At 53.1% G+C, this 19,002-nt stretch overlaps 1 protein-coding gene across 1 annotated transcript in view; it reads left to right on the top strand.

Moving 5' to 3' along the window:
- The window catches only part of DSCAML1 (DS cell adhesion molecule like 1), a 367,270-nt gene extending 348,609 nt beyond the window's left edge, over positions 1 to 18,661 (top strand). The window contains exons 21-33 of the mRNA XM_050758358.1: positions 1,733 to 1,886; positions 6,279 to 6,396; positions 6,787 to 6,950; positions 7,226 to 7,324; positions 8,118 to 8,306; positions 8,783 to 9,070; positions 10,415 to 10,570; positions 12,701 to 12,731; positions 12,915 to 13,033; positions 13,665 to 13,817; positions 14,434 to 14,628; positions 15,431 to 15,742; positions 17,631 to 18,661. Coding sequence (XP_050614315.1) covers positions 1,733 to 1,886; positions 6,279 to 6,396; positions 6,787 to 6,950; positions 7,226 to 7,324; positions 8,118 to 8,306; positions 8,783 to 9,070; positions 10,415 to 10,570; positions 12,701 to 12,731; positions 12,915 to 13,033; positions 13,665 to 13,817; positions 14,434 to 14,628; positions 15,431 to 15,742; positions 17,631 to 18,106 — 2,454 coding nt within the window. The 3' untranslated portion in view covers positions 18,107 to 18,661. The remainder of the gene's footprint in view (positions 1 to 1,732; positions 1,887 to 6,278; positions 6,397 to 6,786; positions 6,951 to 7,225; positions 7,325 to 8,117; positions 8,307 to 8,782; positions 9,071 to 10,414; positions 10,571 to 12,700; positions 12,732 to 12,914; positions 13,034 to 13,664; positions 13,818 to 14,433; positions 14,629 to 15,430; positions 15,743 to 17,630) is intronic.
- Positions 18,662 to 19,002: the final 341 nt, after the last annotated feature.

The following is a 19,002-nucleotide window of genomic DNA, read 5'->3' as shown; positions in this document are numbered from 1 at the left end:
GCACAAATATATACTCAGTTATACACTGATGCACACAAGCATATACACTCAGCTGTTCTCCACACATGCACATGTACATAGAAACACGTACATTCCTGTACTGTCACCAAAAATGAGCCCAGAGAAGAACATGTCTTAGTTTACAAAGGACGTGCATACCCCTCCCTCCTTGTGCCTCAGTCACACACAGGTTGGGCAGAGCTGTATTGTTTCCCTAGTTCACAAGAGAGAAAACTGAGTGTCCAGAAACCATGGACAACCTTACAGGCCATATGCCCAGGGGAAGGGCAGGCAGGTGTTGAAGCCACTACGCCACCCCACACTTCAAGCACATATCAACTACAGATATGCACACCAGTCCCAAAGTGCTGTGGCCTGAAAGGGCTCCCCAGCCACCAGGGCTCAAGGGTGGCTCTGCACCTGCCCCTCCCCCCCGGACCTCCTGGATTCAAGGCCAGACCCCCCATGAGGGAGGCAGGAGGAGTATGCCAGGGAGCTCCGTGTGTGTGTTGCAGAGACGCCTGCGCCTTTTCCCCTAACATTTCCCTGCAGATGGCCTGGGGCCAAAAACGATGCCTCCTCCTGTTATAAGTTATTGGGCCTCTCAGCCCCTCTATGGGGCATTAAGAATGTCCCTCTGTGCCCATACATGCCTGGAGGTCTGTTCCTCAGCAGATGTGTGCATGCATCTACATGTGTGCGCGCCTGTGAGAGTGTGTGCGCAAGATCCCATGACTGCAGAGATAACTAATTATTAGCTCCCTCTGGCCTCGGGCCCCCATCTGTCCTGGGGCTGCTCCCCCTCCCTGGACTTCCGTTCTGATTTCAAAGGGGCCGTGGTGCTGTCCTCCTCTCCCTTCCCCGCGGCTGACCAAAAAATAAAATAAAATGAAAGTCAGCCCCATCCCGCCCGTGCCAGGGAAGAGGCTGACAGGAGGTCTGCAAACTAGCGCTTATCAAAAGCTCCTTCTCAAATTCATTTCAATATCTGAGCCTCTGGTTTCCAAGGCAACATAATCTTTTCATCAAAGCAACTGGTAAAACCACTGGGATCCGATATTGTTTTGTTGGCAACTTGTCAAAACTATCATTTTGTTTAAAAAAAATTTATAGATTTGTATAACCTACAAATATATATATGGTGATCTATACCACTAATAATCATTAATAGAGTGCTGCCCAGTAAAGCTTTCATAGTTCCCTCTCCCGCCCCCTCCTCCCTGGACGGGCGGGCATGCTGCCTGCAAAATGCAGGAGTGGTAATTAGACGGCAGGACTAGGAGGTGACTGGGAGCCAGGGCAGGCTGCAGGAGCCTGTCTCCAACCTTCATCAGGCAGAGGCAGTCATTTGGTTTCTTCCTGAAGACTCTTTCCTCAGGGCTTTCCTGGGAACCCCTGTCCCCCATTCTCCCTTCTCCTGGCTACCCCATCCCTCACCTAAATCACTCACACCCCCTGTCCTGAGCCACAGTTGCCAGAGCCTGGATCAGTTAGAGAGGTAAACTGAGGCTGACCCAGCAACACCACAAGGCAGGCCCATCAGCTCCCAAGGGCCAAGCCCAGGGCACACTCTCCGCTGCATCTCCAAAACTTGGAAAGGGCAAATAGGACAGAATCCTGCCTGCCACCTGACCCCACCATCCTCTCCTCTGAGCCCCAGGCACTGAGGAAGATTCGGAGGCTGGAGGGCCCCAGTTCTGCTTCTCAGAGCTTCTTTGCCTCTGCCCCGCAGGCTCCCAGCGAGTACGAGACGAGTCCAGAGCAGCTCTTCTACCGGATCGCCCACCTAAACCGCGGTCAGCAGTATCTGCTATGGGTGGCCGCCGTCACCTCTGCCGGCCGGGGCAACAGCAGCGAGAAGGTGACCATCGAGCCTGCTGGCAAGGGTGAGAAGCCTGAGGCTGGGGCAGAGGGGCAAACACTTCCAAAAGCTCCCTTCCAGAATCCTGGTTCTCCCCACACAGGGGCTCTGCCTGCTCCGCTCTCTCTGCGACCCGACTGTGAGGAACTGGCCACTCGCCTGCCTCCTGGATACACCAAGACTGGGCCTCTGCTGCCCCCTGACTCCAGCAAAGCCTCACAACAGGCTGCAGCCAGCTCTTGCCTGGGGCGGGTGGACAGGGTGCACTCAGTTCCCGACTCCAAACCCTACTCCCAACTTGAAAAACGGGGAGTCGCCTCTACCTCCAATTGAAAACCGGGCCTTTGTCCCAGTGCTCAGCTCCTCCAGAGGTGGCTATGGCGGGGTGTGCTGCTTCCACAGAGCAGTCGAGGCTCAAAGGAGAGCCCCCGAGCTGAACCGGCCACCCGGCAGGAGTGGTTCCAGCGGTGGCGGATTGCTGCGGTCCGCAGACCTTCACAGATCCCATGCTGTGAAGGAAGCTCTGGGCTAGAATCAGACCCTCTTAGGGAGTGCCCCACTGAATCTCTGACCGGACATGAGTGTGCCATGGGGGATGTACCCCCACTTTTCAGAGGAATGACACTTCCAAGGCCTCATCCCCAGGGCAAGCTGCAGCAGCTGCACAGGTAGAGCTGCAAGGCTGAGCGTCTGTCCCATCCCTGGGGCGTAGGAACTGGCCACAACTAGCCCAGGACCACAGGTCTACTTGCCGCTGGGCCTCCCTGGGCCCCTCCTCACTCCCCCACTCTCTTACCCACCGCAGCCCAGACGAGAGGAGGTGGTACCTGCGCAGCCTGGCCACCCTACCGGGGCAACTCAAGCTTCTCTTGACCCAAACACAAGAGCCCCAGCCCCTACCCTGCCACGGGCTTAGCCAGCCAGCATCTGATCGAGGGCCTGTGGTGGGCCAGGGGCTTCCACCTGCCCTGCCAGCAGGGCTTGTTGACCCATTCCACAGCTGAGCAACCTGAGGCAGGAGTGGGATGGGCTGCAAAGACAGCCAGGAAGGAGTGAGCTAACTCTCCCAGCTCCAAGTCAGGGCTCTTTCCACGCAGCCTCAGGGCCTCCTACCACCCCCTTACCCCTACCACCAACCTCTTCAGAAAGGGAAGGGGCCTAAAGCCTATCACCTTTCCAGAACAGCTGGCACTGGCCCAGAGGCAGGAGTGTGAGGGCTGGACATCTTTGCAGAAGGCTGGCCCCTTCTCCTGGGGACATTAAACAAACACGGTCCTAGAGAGCTGTGGACTTCCTAGAACACATTTACACAGCGTCACCTCACAGCTGCCCTGTGAGCTGAGAAAGACAACCATTGTTGTCCCCTTCCCCCATACACACACACACGTGCACACACACACTGCACACTCACATACATATGCACAAGCATGAACATGTGCATATGCACACACACTTATACACACAGACCTGCACACTCACACACTTATGCACATACACACACTAATGTGCATACACGTACACACTACACACTAATACATGCACACACATGCACACACATGCACACACGCACACACACAATACACACTAATACATGCACACATATGCACACACACGTATACATGCGCACACACTATACACACCAATACATGCACACGCATGCATACACATGCACACACATACACACTAATACATGCACACACATGCACCCACACATATACACACGCACACACAGTATACACTAATACATGCACACACATGCACACACATACACACGTGCACACACTATACACACTAATACACACATGCACATGCATATACACACGTGCACACAGTATACACTCTAATACATGCACACACATGCACATGCATATACACACATGCACACACTATACACACATGCATGCACACACATGCACATGCATACACACATACACACACTATACACACTAATATATGCACACACATATGCACACACATATACACACATGCATACACTATATACTCTAATACATGCACACACATATGCACATGCATATACACACACGCACGCACTATACACACTAATACATGCACACACGTACACACACTATACACACTAATACATGCACACACATGCACATGCATATACACACACGCACACACAGTATACACTAATACATGCACACACACGCATATACACACGTGCACACACTATACACACTAATACATGCACACACATGCACATACATACTCATACACACGTGCACATTCACATATGCACATACACACTAACACATGCACACTCGCATGTGCACACACACACACGCATATGCACACACATACACTAACGCATGCATATGCACACACATGCAGATGCACATACACGCACACACACCCTGAGACACACAGAGATTCAGGGAGCCAACCCCAGCCTGTGGCAAAACCAGGTCTGGAAGCTGATCTCTGGAGAAACTCGGAGAACCTCCACAAAGCCCCCAGGCTTCTCACTGCCCGCCCCTGGAGGCCGTCTTCATGTGGACCCCTCTGCCGGGCCTGTCTGGTGCCCCTACTGCTCCAAGCAGACCCCAGAACTCCCCTTCTCTCAGAGCTCCTTGGCACCCGGCACGACCAGCACAGGAGCCCAGCCCCTACGTCCTGCACCTGAACCTCTCAGCTGCTCCCTCACTCTCACTCTCACTCTCCCTCCACCCAGGAAGGGCCCCAGCTCCATGGGCCTGCTCTACTCTCTGAGGCACTTGGTTCCTTTAAATCTGGGCCTGGCGATCTCTCGGGCACTAGATGCATTTACCCACCCACCACACTCTGGGCACCTGTGGCCCTGCACTTTCTGTGATGCTGCTGACCCAGTCCTCTGCAGCCACCCTCGGGGCACTCCCGTCCTCTCCTCTCTGCCTGTGCATACTGATCCTAGAGTTGGTCACTCCCCTGTCAGTCTGCATCCCCTCCTGTGGCCTCATCACGCCTGCTGACTCCCAGATCAGCGTCTTTGGTCCAGGCATCTCTCTGGTGCTCCAGAACACGCACCCGCCTGAGGTCTAGCTACAGCTGTGGCTGCACTGTGGACTCAGTACGAGGTGAAGCCATCTGGGCCTTCCTGCCAAGCCTGCCCCTCCTCCAGTGTGCCCTGTTCCCATGAGGGTGCCATCACTCACCTCCGTGGCCCAGCCAGAATCCTGGGAGCCATCCTCCCCTCCCCACTCTCTTCCCCCAAAGTAGCGAGACCCCAAGTTTTGTCAGCTCTTGCTCTGAGCCCCTCATCTCCCCACTGCCACACATCACCTCCAGCCTGCATTCTGGCCACCATCCTGTCATGGTCTATGTCCTCTGGGACCCCCCTCCACCAAACTATCCTCTGCAAGCAGCCAGGATGCATCTGAAATCAGCTGAGGACACCACTCTTTTTTTTTTTTTTTTTTTTTTTTTTTTTTTTTTTGAGACAGTCTTGCTCTGTCACCCAGCCTAGAGTGCAGTGGCATGATCTCGGCTCACTACAACCTCCGCCTCCCAGGTTCAAGCAATTCTCTCGCCTCAGCCTCCCGAGTAGCTGGGATTACAGGCACCTGCCATCGTGCCTGGCTAATTTTTGTATTTTTAGTAGACAGACAGGGTTTCACCATGTTTGCCAGGCTGGTCTTGAACTTCTGACCTCAACCTCAGGTGATCCACCTGTCACAGCCTCCCAAAGTGCTGGGATTACAGGCATGAGCCACCGAGCCTGGCCGACACCACTTCTTATAACCCCCTGGTGGTGGCTGTCTAAGAGGAAGTCCAACCTCCTGGCCCTGCCAGCAAAGCCCCCAAGATTCTACTCCTGCCCATCCCCTGGACTCAAGCTTTGGTTACCCCAGGGTATCTGCAAACCCTCACACCTGCCGTGAGCTTCAGGTCTCCACGTCCCTGCTCAGTGCTGTTCCCTTTTCCTGACATACGTTTCCTTCCCTGCATATAAAGTCTTTCTTAGCCTTCAAGTGAGAGCTTCCTATTCCAGATGCTGTTCCCGGCCATCACCTCCACCGCCCACTTATCAAGCAGCATTCAAATTCCCCCTGCCTCGCACCCCTGGGCTTCTTCGTGCCTGCACCTACCATAGCATTTTGCCCCTGTTATAATTTTTCCTTAAGTATCTGTCTCCCTCTTTGACGGTGATCAACATGAGGACAGGGAATAAATCATACTCATTTTTTGAATCCTCAGAGCCTCATGCCATCCTGACCATAACTGGTATTTCATCAATGTTTCTTGAGTCAACGTCTCCCAGCCAATATTCCCTGACACCCATCCCTTACCAAAAGCCCAAGGTGGAAGTCAGATCGGGGAGGGAGGATTTGAACTGTAAATCCAGGGAGCCCTGAGGAAGGAGGCAAGGATATTGTGCAGGGGTAGAAGTGGCGTGGCTCTCATCCTCTCCTCCCTGTAGCCCCAGCAAAAATAATCTCCTTTGGGGGCACCGTGACGACACCTTGGATGAAAGATGTTCGGCTGCCTTGCAATTCAGTGGGAGATCCAGCCCCTGCCGTGAAGTGGACCAAGGACAGGTGTGTGTCAGGACTGTGGAGGGATGGGGTGGCCCCAAAGAGGGATATAGTAGAAGAGGTGTGAGGAGGAGAGTCTGAGGCCCTCCTTCCTGGTGACCCGGTTGCCTCCAGGCCCTGTGGAGGCCCTGCAGGGTGTACTACTACTGCTCTCTCAAGCAGGCCTGGCCTCCTGGCTCCCCTCTTGGGAGCCAAGGACCTCCCTTCCCCGGATGGTTAAAGAGGCCGGGTTACCTCATACCCCCAGGGAGTGCTGAGCAAAGCCCCAAGAACCCAGCATCCCCTGGCAAGCCTCCTTCCACTCCCAGCATTCTTTGCCACACACCGGGGGGAGGGACTCAGGACGAAGGGGTGCTTGACATGACCCACCCACCCCATCCTCGCCCCCGGCAGTGAAGACTCAGCCATTCCGGTGTCCATGGACGGGCACCGGCTCATCCACACCAACGGCACACTGCTGCTACGTGCAGTGAAGGCTGAGGACTCTGGCTACTACACCTGCACGGCCACCAACACCGGTGGCTTTGACACCATCATCGTCAACCTTCTGGTGCAAGGTGAGGCTCTGTGAGGCAGGTGGCCCCTAGTGGGGACAGGGATGGAGAAAGGGTAGGAATTCCATCACGTGAGAATGTCATCGAATAGAAGAAGATAAATCAAGGGAGAGATAGAACTTTGGGGGAACAGAGGTGCATGTGGAAGGGGAGGCAGGAGAGCTGGGGAGTGGGAGTGAGGGTGTGGGAGAGCCAGCACCTTCCCGTCATGGGGGGAGCCCCATACCCCGTCACAGGGTCCACCCTTGTGCTAAGGGGTGGTGACTTTCCCCTCACAGTTCCCCCGGACCAGCCACGCCTCACTGTCTCCAAAACCTCAGCTTCATCCATCACCCTGACCTGGATTCCAGGTGACAATGGGGGCAGCTCCATTCGAGGTGAGGAGTGGTCTGGATGAGGGGGGAAGACAGGGGAAGGAATTCTGGGCCTGGGGCAGGGAAGGGGCTTCACCCACTTCTGCCGTTTGTCTTCAAATGGCAGAAATGATCTGGGGGCCAAGTGACCCACAAGGAAGTCATTCAAGTTCCAAGGGAACTGCAATGGCCCAGTCATCTGGGATTTAGTACTCCTGCCCCTCCAATGCTACTTGTGAGCTGTGTGACCCTGGAGTAGCCTGTTTCCCTCTCTGTCTGGGTTTCCCAATCTGTCAAAGTAGACAAATGGACTAGATCAGTGCTTTCCAAGCATGAGTGTGCGTCTGTGTCACCAAGCGGCCTTCTAACAATGCAGCTCTGACTCAGCGCTCTGGACTGGGGCTGAGGACCTGCCTTTCTAACAGGCTCCAGGTGCTGCTGAGCCTGTTGCTCAGGGGGCCATGTGTGAAGTAGTGAGGGTCTAGACAGGACCCTTTGCGAGCCTCACAACTCTGGGTTTCTCCACTCCCGACCTGGGCCACTAACCCCTAACGCTACAGCCAAAGTGACAGCGTCAAACCCGCCAAGGGGCTGGACCCAAGGCCCTTACAGTGTTTTGTTGATTGGTTGGTTTAATACAGAGAGTTGACTGGGGCTGGTCCTTCCAATTTTGCTTCTAAGGAGCATATGCCTATTCCAATGACCAAAGGCCTGACTCTGCCCCATCCCTGGAGCCCAGCTCCCCTGTTGGAGTACCCGAGGCTGGGCTTCTGTTGCCCTGCCCTGCCCCCACCTGAATCAGGTCTACCCTCCACAGGCTTCGTGCTACAGTACTCGGTGGACAACAGCGAGGAGTGGAAGGACGTGTTCATCAGCTCCAGCGAGCGCTCCTTCAAGCTGGATAGCCTCAAGTGTGGCACATGGTACAAGGTGAAGTTGGCAGCCAAGAACAGTGTGGGCTCTGGGCGCATCAGCGAGATCATCGAGGCCAAGACCCACGGGCGGGGTGAGGCCCAGGCCGCCAGGGCAGGGAAGGAGTGACGGGCCCAGGGAGGGTGGGGTAGAGGGGCCGGGTATGGGGTGGAAGGTGGCTGGGTGGGGAAGGAGGGGTCCAGGGATGCAGGGAGCCTGAAGGGAGGAGTCTCAGCCTCCTTCCCGTCACCACAGCATCCCAATAGATCCCATTAGGAAAAACTAGTTCCACTTCCCCACTGGGTGGCCGAAGGTGGCACTCCTTTGCCTCTTCCTGGCTCCCTTCCTCCTCTGCTGAGGCCTCTCTCCAGGCCCTGCCCTTTTCTTCCCTTTCCTCCCTCCCCTCCTCTTCCTCCTCTGCCCCCTGGGGCTTCCCCACCTGACCTGTGCCAAACATGTATTCTGGAGCTACTGCCATCCCAGCTGCCCCAGGGAAATCCTTTCCAGCTCAGCCCAGTCCTGCCTCCTCCCGAGTCTCTCTAACCTCTCTCTCTCCCTCCGGCCTGCCAGAGCCCTCCTTCAGCAAAGACCAACACCTCTTCACCCACATCAACTCCACGCATGCTCGGCTTAACCTGCAGGGCTGGAACAACGGGGGCTGCCCTATCACAGCCATCGTTCTGGAGTATCGGCCCAAGGGGACCTGGGCCTGGCAGGGCCTCCGGGCCAACAGCTCTGGGGAGGTGTTCCTGACGGAACTGCGAGAGGCCACATGGTACGAGCTGCGCATGAGGGCTTGCAACAGCGCTGGCTGCGGCAACGAAACGGCCCAGTTCGCCACCCTGGACTACGATGGCAGTGAGTCGCAAGGGTGGGAGGGATGGCACAGAGGCTGGAGCAGGGTAGTGCGAAGGAAGTGGGCAGAGTGGCAGATACATAAAGAGACAGACCAGTAGAAAAACAGGCAGGGATGCAGGTGGGGGAAATGCTGGCCCACAGGCGAAAGGGCTGACAAAGGGAACATCAGGTTGGTTGCAGCCAGGTAAGTGGGCAATGCACCAATGGCCACTACAGATGGACAGATACATAGGTCAGTAATACCAAAGATGGAGAGTCTTTGAAGCTGCAGTCCTCAATCACTGTGCATTGTTTCAGGGAGGTGACGAGGGAGGTAGAGGTGTGGTTGAGGTCCTGACCCCTAAGAACTTTCTGCTGATATGGAATATTAGCCAGGAGGGAACAGCCTATGCTACAGTCGCAAATACCAAAGCCTAGTGGCTTAACCCTGTACTGATTTGTTTCTTGCTCTCTTGGAGTCCTGTGAAGGTTGAGTGGCCACTCTGTTTTTGAACAGGGAGCCTCCGAAATCCACAGAAAAGGCATACTACCAGTTCCTAAGTGCCTTGGCCAGCAGGTGGCCTCTGCCACATAGGGATACATATACACATACACATGCACACATACACATACACACACACACACACACATCCATTGAAGGAACATGGAAGGCTGAATTCATAGAAGCCCATTGTCACAAGTCTACCTATGTGTTAAGGAAACAGAACAAAAGCAGTATCAGAAGGGGATGAACTCAAGCAAGGAAGGCTTCATGAAGGAGGTGACTCTTAAGCAAAGCTCTGAAACAGGCAAGGATCAGGGCTTGGCAGAGGGTTATGTCAGCAGGAAAACTTGTCATGTTTCCCTGCAGGAGACCCGGGTTAACAGATATGGCCCCCAGGAGGGGTGAGCAGGGGGAGAATGTAGGGTTTGTAGTGGTTTTTGTCCCCATCTGGGAAAGAGAACCCAGGGTCCACTGCCCTGACTTCTTCCTACCATGCTTCACTCTTGGTTCTCCCCATCCCAGCTGGATATGAGAATTTAAACCCATCAATCCACTCTCAAGGAATGAGCACTGAACTCCAACAGGCGAGAGACTAACTCCAGGAGACTTCAGGCTAATTCTACAACAGTACCAGGAAGTCGTTAATATAATGCAATATAAAAATGACACAACTGTTCATGGCTGTCCTGATAGGACCAGAATTTGGGGAGCAGAGGGTAAGGCCAGGGCTCTGTGCCAGGAGGTGGAGGTCAGAGCCCAAGGTCAGCAAGAGAGGTCAGAGGTCTGCCTCACCCAAGAGATGCTCTGCACAGCACCTGGCTCATAAGGGACATCTAATTCTATTCTTTGCCCTCATTCAGGCACCATTCCACCCATCAAGTCTGCTCAAGGTGAAGGGGACGACGTGAAGAAGCTATTCACCATCGGCTGCCCTGTCATCCTGGCCACACTGGGGGTGGCACTGCTCTTCATTGTACGCAAGAAGAGGAAGGAGAAGCGGCTGAAGCGACTCCGAGGTGGGGGAGCTTCCTATGGGCCTTCCAGGAGGGGGTGTTGGCTCTCAGCCACGTTGTCCCCACTTCACTGGCTCACAGCACCATCTGGATGATACAGAGTGCCTGTGTCCTCTTAAAGGAGGAGTGGTCACTCCAACTTTCTGAAACCTCCTTAGTTCAGAAGGTTTCATTCACCACTTCCTCCTCTATGCCCCCAAGACTTTGTGCCTGCCCCAGTCAGGGCTAATATTTAGAGGTACACACTGGTTAAAGCCATGTTGGTTGTTAAATATTTAAACATTTCCATGTTGGTTGGTAAACAGATGTTGCTCCTTTCCACACTGGATGCTCCATCCCCTCTCACAGGATCCCTGCAACTTTCCTAGGACCCATCCACTAAAGAATAGACCTGCAGGTAGCCTCTAGTACAATGCTCAGTTCTAACTGGGCAGTTTCTGCACCATGTCAGGTGTTAAATATTTTGAATATTATCCCCTTTTTCCATTACCTGATGCCACAGTCTACTGTGAATGGGTCTGATTTACCTCAATTTTCCCATGGCCTAATACAGTGTCTGGCACCTACTAGTTGCTTCACAAATATGCTTTCACTTATTTGGAAAACTTTTATTGAGTCTGCTTCATCATAGATATTGCAAGACTATAGAGATCAATAAAGAACAGCAAAGCCATACTCTTACAGAGATTATCATCTAATGTGAGAAGCCAGGGAACAATAGTAGCGCAGAAAAGAGAATGATTAATGCTCCCTATTGTGTTCAGGAATTGGGTAAATGGATGAACAGATGGTTCAATGGATGGTTGATGATTGGATGGATGGATGGATGGATGGATGACTGGGTGGATAATTGAATGACTAGATGGGTGAGTAGTTACATGGTTGGATGGTTGAATGGATCACTGAATAAATGGTTGAATAGAAAGATGTATAGATGGAAGGATGATTGGATGGCTGAATAGATGGCTGGGTGTAAGGATGGTTGAATAAAAGGTTGAATGAATAGATGGGTGGATGGATTGTTGAATGGCTAGATAATGATTATATGAATAGTTGAACAGATGGGTAGATGATTGAACAGATGCTTGGATGGACAGATGACTATTCTGATAGATCGATGGATGACAAGTTGGATGGATGGCTGGATGGAAAAACAATTGGAATTGTGGGATGATTGGGTGAATGGTTAAAGGAGTGGTTGGATGGAAGATTTAATATATAAATATAAGAATGATTGAATGGATGTTGAATGCATGGGTGGATGGTTGAATGGATTACTGGTTGAATCAATGGGTAGATGGATGGACAGATGGATGGTTGAATAGGTGGATGATGAATTAATGGTTGGTTGGATGGATGAATGGATAATTGGATGGTAGATGGTTAGATGGATGGATGGCTAGATCAATGAATAAATGGATGGATGGATGGATCAATGATTGGGTGAATGGATAGCTAGATAATTGGATGCTTGGATGCATGCATACAACTATTGGGATTCATTCTGACAGCTCATTCTCAGGTATCAGGGGTCTAATAAATTAAGTAGGCCCTTTAATTCTCTCTTCCAAATTCCTAACCTGAGAGTCCTGATCCTATTCAAGGCTCCTCTGAGACAAAGAATGGGCCCCAAAATCCATCCATGGACTTTTTGGGCACAGACTCCCCAGAGGAGGAAGTGAAGCCTCTTGGTTGATATGAGAGTTTAATCATCTGAGGCTTCCTATTGACCACCTCTACCACATCCTCTCCTCTCCCCAAGATATAACTGAGGATAAACTTTCCACTGATATCCATTTCCAGCCTGTTATGGTGTCATGTTTAAGTAGAGTCAATTCATGAAGCAGATGGGGCACTTGCTATGCCCCCCTGTGCTTTGGGAAGGATCTCTCGATTAGATAAAATCTGAAGAAAGGAAAACAGACTTGAGCCAAATCCTGAATTGGGAGCAGTGAAACTGCGTCAAGTTTTAGGCTGTTTTGTAGGTCCTTACATTTCTCCTTCTGCTTCTTAGGAGACCAGCCCTGGCCCCATTTTAAGGAATTCTCCACCTTGTTTCCCATGCCTCTCCCATTGTCATCCTGTTCAAACTTCATTCTCACCCAGCCCTCCTCTCCCTCTACTGTTTTGCAGATGCAAAGAGTTTGGCAGAAATGTTGATAAGGTGAGTATCACCAAGCTGCTTCCTTTCTCCTCTCTTCTCCTCTCTCCCCTGAGGAGGACTCAGGAGCCTCGCTCTGAACTCCCAGAATAGGAGACAGGCTTCTAAGATCCCACTGTCCTGCAAAGCCCCCTCCCCCAACCCCTTATGGCTGCTGAGCCACCCACCTCGTCTTTCTCCCCACAGCAAGAACAATAGAAGCTTTGACACCCCTGTGAAAGGGCCACCCCAGGGCCCACGGCTACACATTGACATCCCCAGGGTCCAGCTGCTCATTGAGGACAAAGAAGGCATCAAGCAGCTGGGTGAGTGACAGGTGCCACAAGCTCCCTGTCATGCTGGATGTGCTTCCCCAGGCTACAATCCATGGAAGTCAAACACCTGCCCTCATGGCAGTGCCCAGGGTTCTGGCAGTAGCCCCATCAACCACTCAACAACCTTAGAACTCACTGTGGCTTCTCTCAAGGGCTAAGTTTCCTCCTCTGTCCAACGGAGGGAATTGCTGGCCTTTCTGTGACTCAACATTGGATAAAGCCTGGGTGTGGTGGATCATGCCTGTTATCCCAGCACTTTGGGAGCCCAAGGAGGAAGGATCACTTGAGGCCAAAAGTTTGAGACCAGCCTGGGCAACATAGTGAGATCCCATTTTTACCACACAAAAAAATAGCCAGGCATGGTGACACATCCTGTAGTCTCAACTACTCGGGAGGTTGAGGTAGGAGGATAGCTTGAGTCCAGGAAATTGAGGTGGCTGCAGTGAGCAATGATCACAATTAAGCCTGGGCAACAGAGTGAGACCCTGTCTCAAAAAAACAAACAAACAAATCCACAAACAAAAAACACATTGGATAAAGACAAAGAGAAATTCAGTCACATCCAACAGAGCTTTAAAAAACAATTGTCAAGGACTCATGGTAATTGTCCTTCTTTCCCCAGGAGATGACAAGGCCACCATCCCTGTGACAGATGCTGAGTTCAGCCAAGCTGTCAACCCACAGAGTTTCTGTACTGGCGTCTCCTTGCACCACCCAGCCCTCATCCAGAGCACAGGACCCCTCATCGACATGTCTGACATCCGGCCAGGAACCAGTATGCATTATCCCCAGGGAGACAGCCGTCTTCCCACCCAGGGTGCCTTGGGCATAGCGTGACAGAGGTGGTGTTTTTTCTAAAGGGAGGAGGGAGCATAATGGAATAGAATGAAAAAATGGAAAGCACTGGAATTAGCGCCTGGAGACCTCGATTGCAGATTTACTAACTGTGACCTTGGGTCTACCACTAACTTTATCTCTCTGGGCCTGTTCCCTTACGTAGAAATTTTGAGAGTATTGGGTATTTGAGTTCTCCAAGGGTCTTTCTATCTCTAGTACTGTGTATCTGGACATAGGAGAGAACACATCAAGGACTGTAGGGAATGAATGGACAGTCAGGAGGCAGCAGGAAAGGACATCACATTCTCCCCCAGGTGGAAGGAAAAGATGGGGTGGGTGGGGAGAATGCCCTCCACTGCCCCCACGCCTTGACTCGATTGCTGTTCTCCTCTGGGGACAGTGATGTGGTTAGGAAAGGCAGCATTCCCAAGGGAGCTTCTGTGGCTGCGTCTGCCTCTTCCCTTGCTCCCCCTTGCCCTTTCTGGTAAGTGCCAGCTGCCCAAGCCTGGGTGCCTGTGGTTGGAGGATGCAATTTCTTGCTTCTGTCTGTGCAGATCCAGTATCCAGGAAGAATGTAAAGTCAGCCCACAGCACCCGGAACCGGTACTCAAGCCAGTGGACCCTGACCAAGTGCCAGGCCTCCACACCTGCTCGCACCCTCACCTCTGACTGGCGCACTGTGGGCTCCCAGCATGGTGTCACCGTCACTGAGAGTGACAGCTACAGCGCCAGCCTGTCCCAGGACACAGGTGTGCCTAAGGCCCTGCTGGCATCCTGAACACCTCCCCACAGTTCCCCATCATTCACCTTCACCTTCTATTCTTCCAGCTTCTACCCACCAGCTCATGGGGCCAAGGCACAAGTCAGTTTCATGTCTAGCTGGTCACTGACCCACTGTGCAGCTGGGACAAAAACACTTGACGTCACTGACCTCTACTTGGTCAGGGAGTTAATGTTGCTTTCCCAAAAATTGTCAGAGAAACTGGTACACATGATGTTCACTGGCAAAAGGGCTGAATGTTCCAGGGGATGGTTGCTTATTTTCTTTTTTTTTTGAGGCGGAGTCTCGCTCTGTCGCCCAGGCTGGAGTGCAGTGGCCGGATCTTGGCTCACTGCAAGCTCCGCCTCCTGGGTTTACGCCATTCTCCTGCCTCAGCCTCCCGAGTAGCTGGGACTACAGGCGCCCGCCACCTCACCCGGCTAGTTTTTTTGTATTTTTTTAGTAGAGACGGGGTTTCACCGTGTTAGCCAAGATGGTCTCGATCTCCTGACCTCGTGATCCGCCCGTCTCGGCCTCCCGAAGTGCTGGGATTATAGGCTTGAGCCACCCCGCCCAGCCGCTTATATTCAAGAATGAAAGATGTTCTGCCCTTCATGAGTCAAAGTTCCTACTTCTGCCACCACTGCCACCTTCACAGGATCTCCTCAGCCTGGTGTCCTCCATGACCAGACTTCCAGACGGCTGCTGGGGTTACGGGCAGGGGAAGTGCTCAGTCAGTCTCATTTATACCCTTCTCCCCATAACCTACTCCTGTCCTCTTAACTCCCCAGACAAAGGAAGGAACAGCATGGTGTCCACTGAGAGCGCCTCTTCCACCTATGAGGAGCTGGCCCGGGCCTACGAACATGCCAAGCTGGAGGAGCAGCTGCAGCACGCCAAGTTTGAGATCACCGAGTGCTTCATCTCTGACAGTTCCTCTGACCAGATGACCACAGGCACCAACGAGAATGCCGACAGCATGACGTCCATGAGCACACCCTCAGAGCCTGGCATCTGCCGCTTTACCGCCTCACCACCCAAGCCCCAGGATGCGGACCGGGGCAAAAACGTGGCTGTGCCCATCCCTCACCGGGCCAACAAGAGTGAGTGCTCAGACCACCTCCCAGGCAGTGCCCCCTGCCCCCGGGCCCCAGCTCCATGAGCCCTGGCTAGATCTAGTCCTACTAGTACCAGGATCCTGCCAGCCCAGCTTGGCTCCTTGGCAGTGCAGGGTGGTACCAACAGCAAGGACTTAGGAGCAAGGAAGGTCAGGGCCCACATCCTGGCTCAACCTCTTCCTGGGTCTGTGGCCTTGGGTAAGCCGTTTAACCTCTGTGGCCTTAAGTTTCTCATTTGTAAAATGCCAATGATAGTATCTACATTGCATTGTTGTGATGGGTATTAGAAATGATATACATCCCCACCATGTCGTAAGGCCTCATTCATTCAGTAGTGAGCATCCCCTTTATCTGAAGCTGTGCCAGGATGGAAACAGATCCCTTCAGGGTCAGCTGCCAAAGGGTCTCTGGTCTCAATGCTGTTTGAATTTAATCCAGACCCAATCGATCAGTCCTGGCAGCTCCGCCCACCATGGTCATACCTCTTGGTAGGCAGTGACCTGGCCTGGCTGGGAACCACCTGACCCCAGGGGCCTGACCAGAGCCTATGCACTTAGAGGCTGGCAGGGCAGGGCTAGGATCACCAGGGGGAGTCTATCAGCAGATGCTGGGGTCACAGCATGCAAAGCCGAGACTATCAAACAATGCAGTGTGGTCTGCTTAGCACTAGCCATGCTAACTGAGGCAGGGGCGGGGCTCTCTGGGTCATGGAAAGAGCCTGGAGCAATGGAAAGATTTTGGAGACTGTGGCCCTGAATGACACCCCCACCCCTTTTGGCTGTGCAAATTTAGGCAAATGATTTCATCTCTCTGAACCTCAGTTTCCTCACTTGTAAAGCTCAGGCAGGTATTAACCAATCCTGGGGGCTGTCATGAGGATTCAATAAGAAAATCTAAGGAAAGTGCCTGGCCCAGCTCCCCGGGGGAAAGAGGCCCATTTGCAGGCAGGGTACCCATGGAGCACGGGGGGTCAGGCAACAGAGGTCTTAGAAGCATGTCACATGGAGGCAGTTTAAGAAATTACTAGGTTGGGTGCGGCTGCTCACGCCTATAACCCTAGCACTTTGGGAAGCCAAGGCAGGCTGATCACCTGAGGTCAGGAGTTCTAGACCAGCCTGGCCAACATGGCAAAACCCCGTCTCTACTAAAAGATACAGAAATTAGCTGGGCGTGGTGGCACATGCCTGTAATCCTAGCTACTCAGGAAGTGGAGGTTGCAGTCAGCTGAGATCGTGCCGCTGCACTCCAGCCTGGATGACAGAGCGACACTCTGTCTCAAAAAAAAAATTAGGAACTTTCCACCTGGAGAAGAGGCGACCAAGTGGGAGGAGAGAGGACATGTAGCTGATTTCAAACATCTGGAAGGCCGCCATGGGAAAGAGGCGGACGCCTCACTCTGTGAGACCTCAGAGGACAGAACCAGGCTCCATGGTGGGGAGGCGACAGGGAATGATATTCCTTTCCTCCTCGGGGTAAAGAAAAGCTTTCCACCAGCCAGAGCCGTTAGGACATCCTTGTCCTTAGCAGTAGTGAGCTCTCCACTACCGGAAGCTGACCAGCCTCTAGTGACCATTGAACAACAAGCATCCATGTATTGGGCAGCTGTTATCTGCAGCAGCCACTGTAGCAAAGCACTTTACCTACCTCATCTCATTCGCCCCTCACAATAATCCTGTGGGGAAGAAAGATCATCCCCATTTCACGGATAAGGAAATGAAGGTCAGAAAGGCCAAGCACCCCACCTTTCCGCTACTCTTTATTGCCCCCCAGTGGAGGGGCCCGGTGCCAGATCAGAGAGAAGACGGGGGGCAGGCGATGGGGTGAGGGCTGAATGAGCCTCTGCCACTAACATCCTCTGCCTCTGTGATTCCAGGTGACTACTGCAACCTGCCCCTGTATGCCAAGTCAGAGGCCTTCTTTCGAAAGGCAGATGGACGTGAGCCCTGCCCCGTGGTCCCACCCCGTGAGGCCTCCATCCGGAACCTGGCTCGAACCTACCACACCCAGGCTCGCCACCTGACCCTGGACCCTGCCAGCAAGCCCTTGGGCCTCCCCCACCCAGGGGCCCCCGCTGCCGCCTCCACAGCCACCTTACCTCAGAGGACTCTGGCCATGCCAGCACCCCCAGCCGGCACAGCCCCACCAGCCCCCGGCCCCACCCCGGCTGAGCCCCCCACCGCCCCCAGTGCTGCCCCTCCGGCCCCCAGCACCGAGCCTCCACGAGCCGGGGGTCCACACACCAAAATGGGGGGCTCCAGGGACTCGCTTCTCGAGATGAGCACGTCGGGGGTAGGGAGGTCTCAGAAACAGGGGGCCGGGGCCTACTCCAAATCCTACACCCTGGTGTAGCGCTGGCAGGAAGAGCAGCCCACGCCTGGACCGTGCCGCGCCGCAGCCCCACACGCCAGCTCGGCTGTTTTTCTGCATTATTTATATTCAACTGACAGACAAAAACCAACCAACGACAAAACAAAAACCCCAATCATGAACGCCTGTACATAGAACTCTTTTGTACAAATGAAACTATTTTCTTCTTCTCCATGAAGCCAGGGCACAAAGAATTTGACAGTACAAGTCAAATCCCCCACCCCACAAAATATGTGTGGAGATATATATACATATATAGACAGATAGGAACGCGTCCACAAGCTATATATCTATATATTTCTCTCACCCTATTTTGAGACAGAGGCACAAAGACTCAGCAATTTTTTTCCTTCCTCCTCACCCTCCCCCAATCTAGGTGGTTTTGACAAAGACCAAAATCCCAACTCAGAGACACTGCATGCGATTTTACTGTTCCAAGAAAACCAGGAGTTGCTTCAATTTGCAGATGCTTATGTGTTAATACCTTTTTCTATGAAAAAAGACCCAGCGCCGTGTGCAATAAAGGTTATGTTTCTATGTGGTGGCTTTTTTCCCATCTGGCGAGGGCCAGCGGGGAGGGAGGAGAGACCCCGATCCCAGGCCTTCTGTCTCTCATAAAGAGACTTTGTGAGAAGCCTGGGCTTTGGCTCAGTGCTGTAAGACTTTCAAAGGCTTGCAATTAGCCAAGGTGCCTCCTCTTCTGTTCTCAGAGCTGTGCTGGGCCTGCAAGGGGAACTAGGTCGGTGGCTTCGTGCAAACTCCTAAACCCCTCTGACCCACAGTGTCCTTACCTGTAAACAGAGGGAAGCTTGTAGCAGATGGAATGAGGCGACCTCGGGCTCACAAGCACTGGGGAGCCTGGGATAGGGGAGGGGTTG

This window comes from Macaca thibetana, chromosome 14 (genome assembly GCF_024542745.1).
Source record: "Macaca thibetana thibetana isolate TM-01 chromosome 14, ASM2454274v1, whole genome shotgun sequence".
Classification (NCBI taxonomy): Eukaryota; Metazoa; Chordata; class Mammalia; order Primates; family Cercopithecidae; genus Macaca; species Macaca thibetana.
This window is presented reverse-complemented; position numbering and strand designations above follow the sequence as displayed.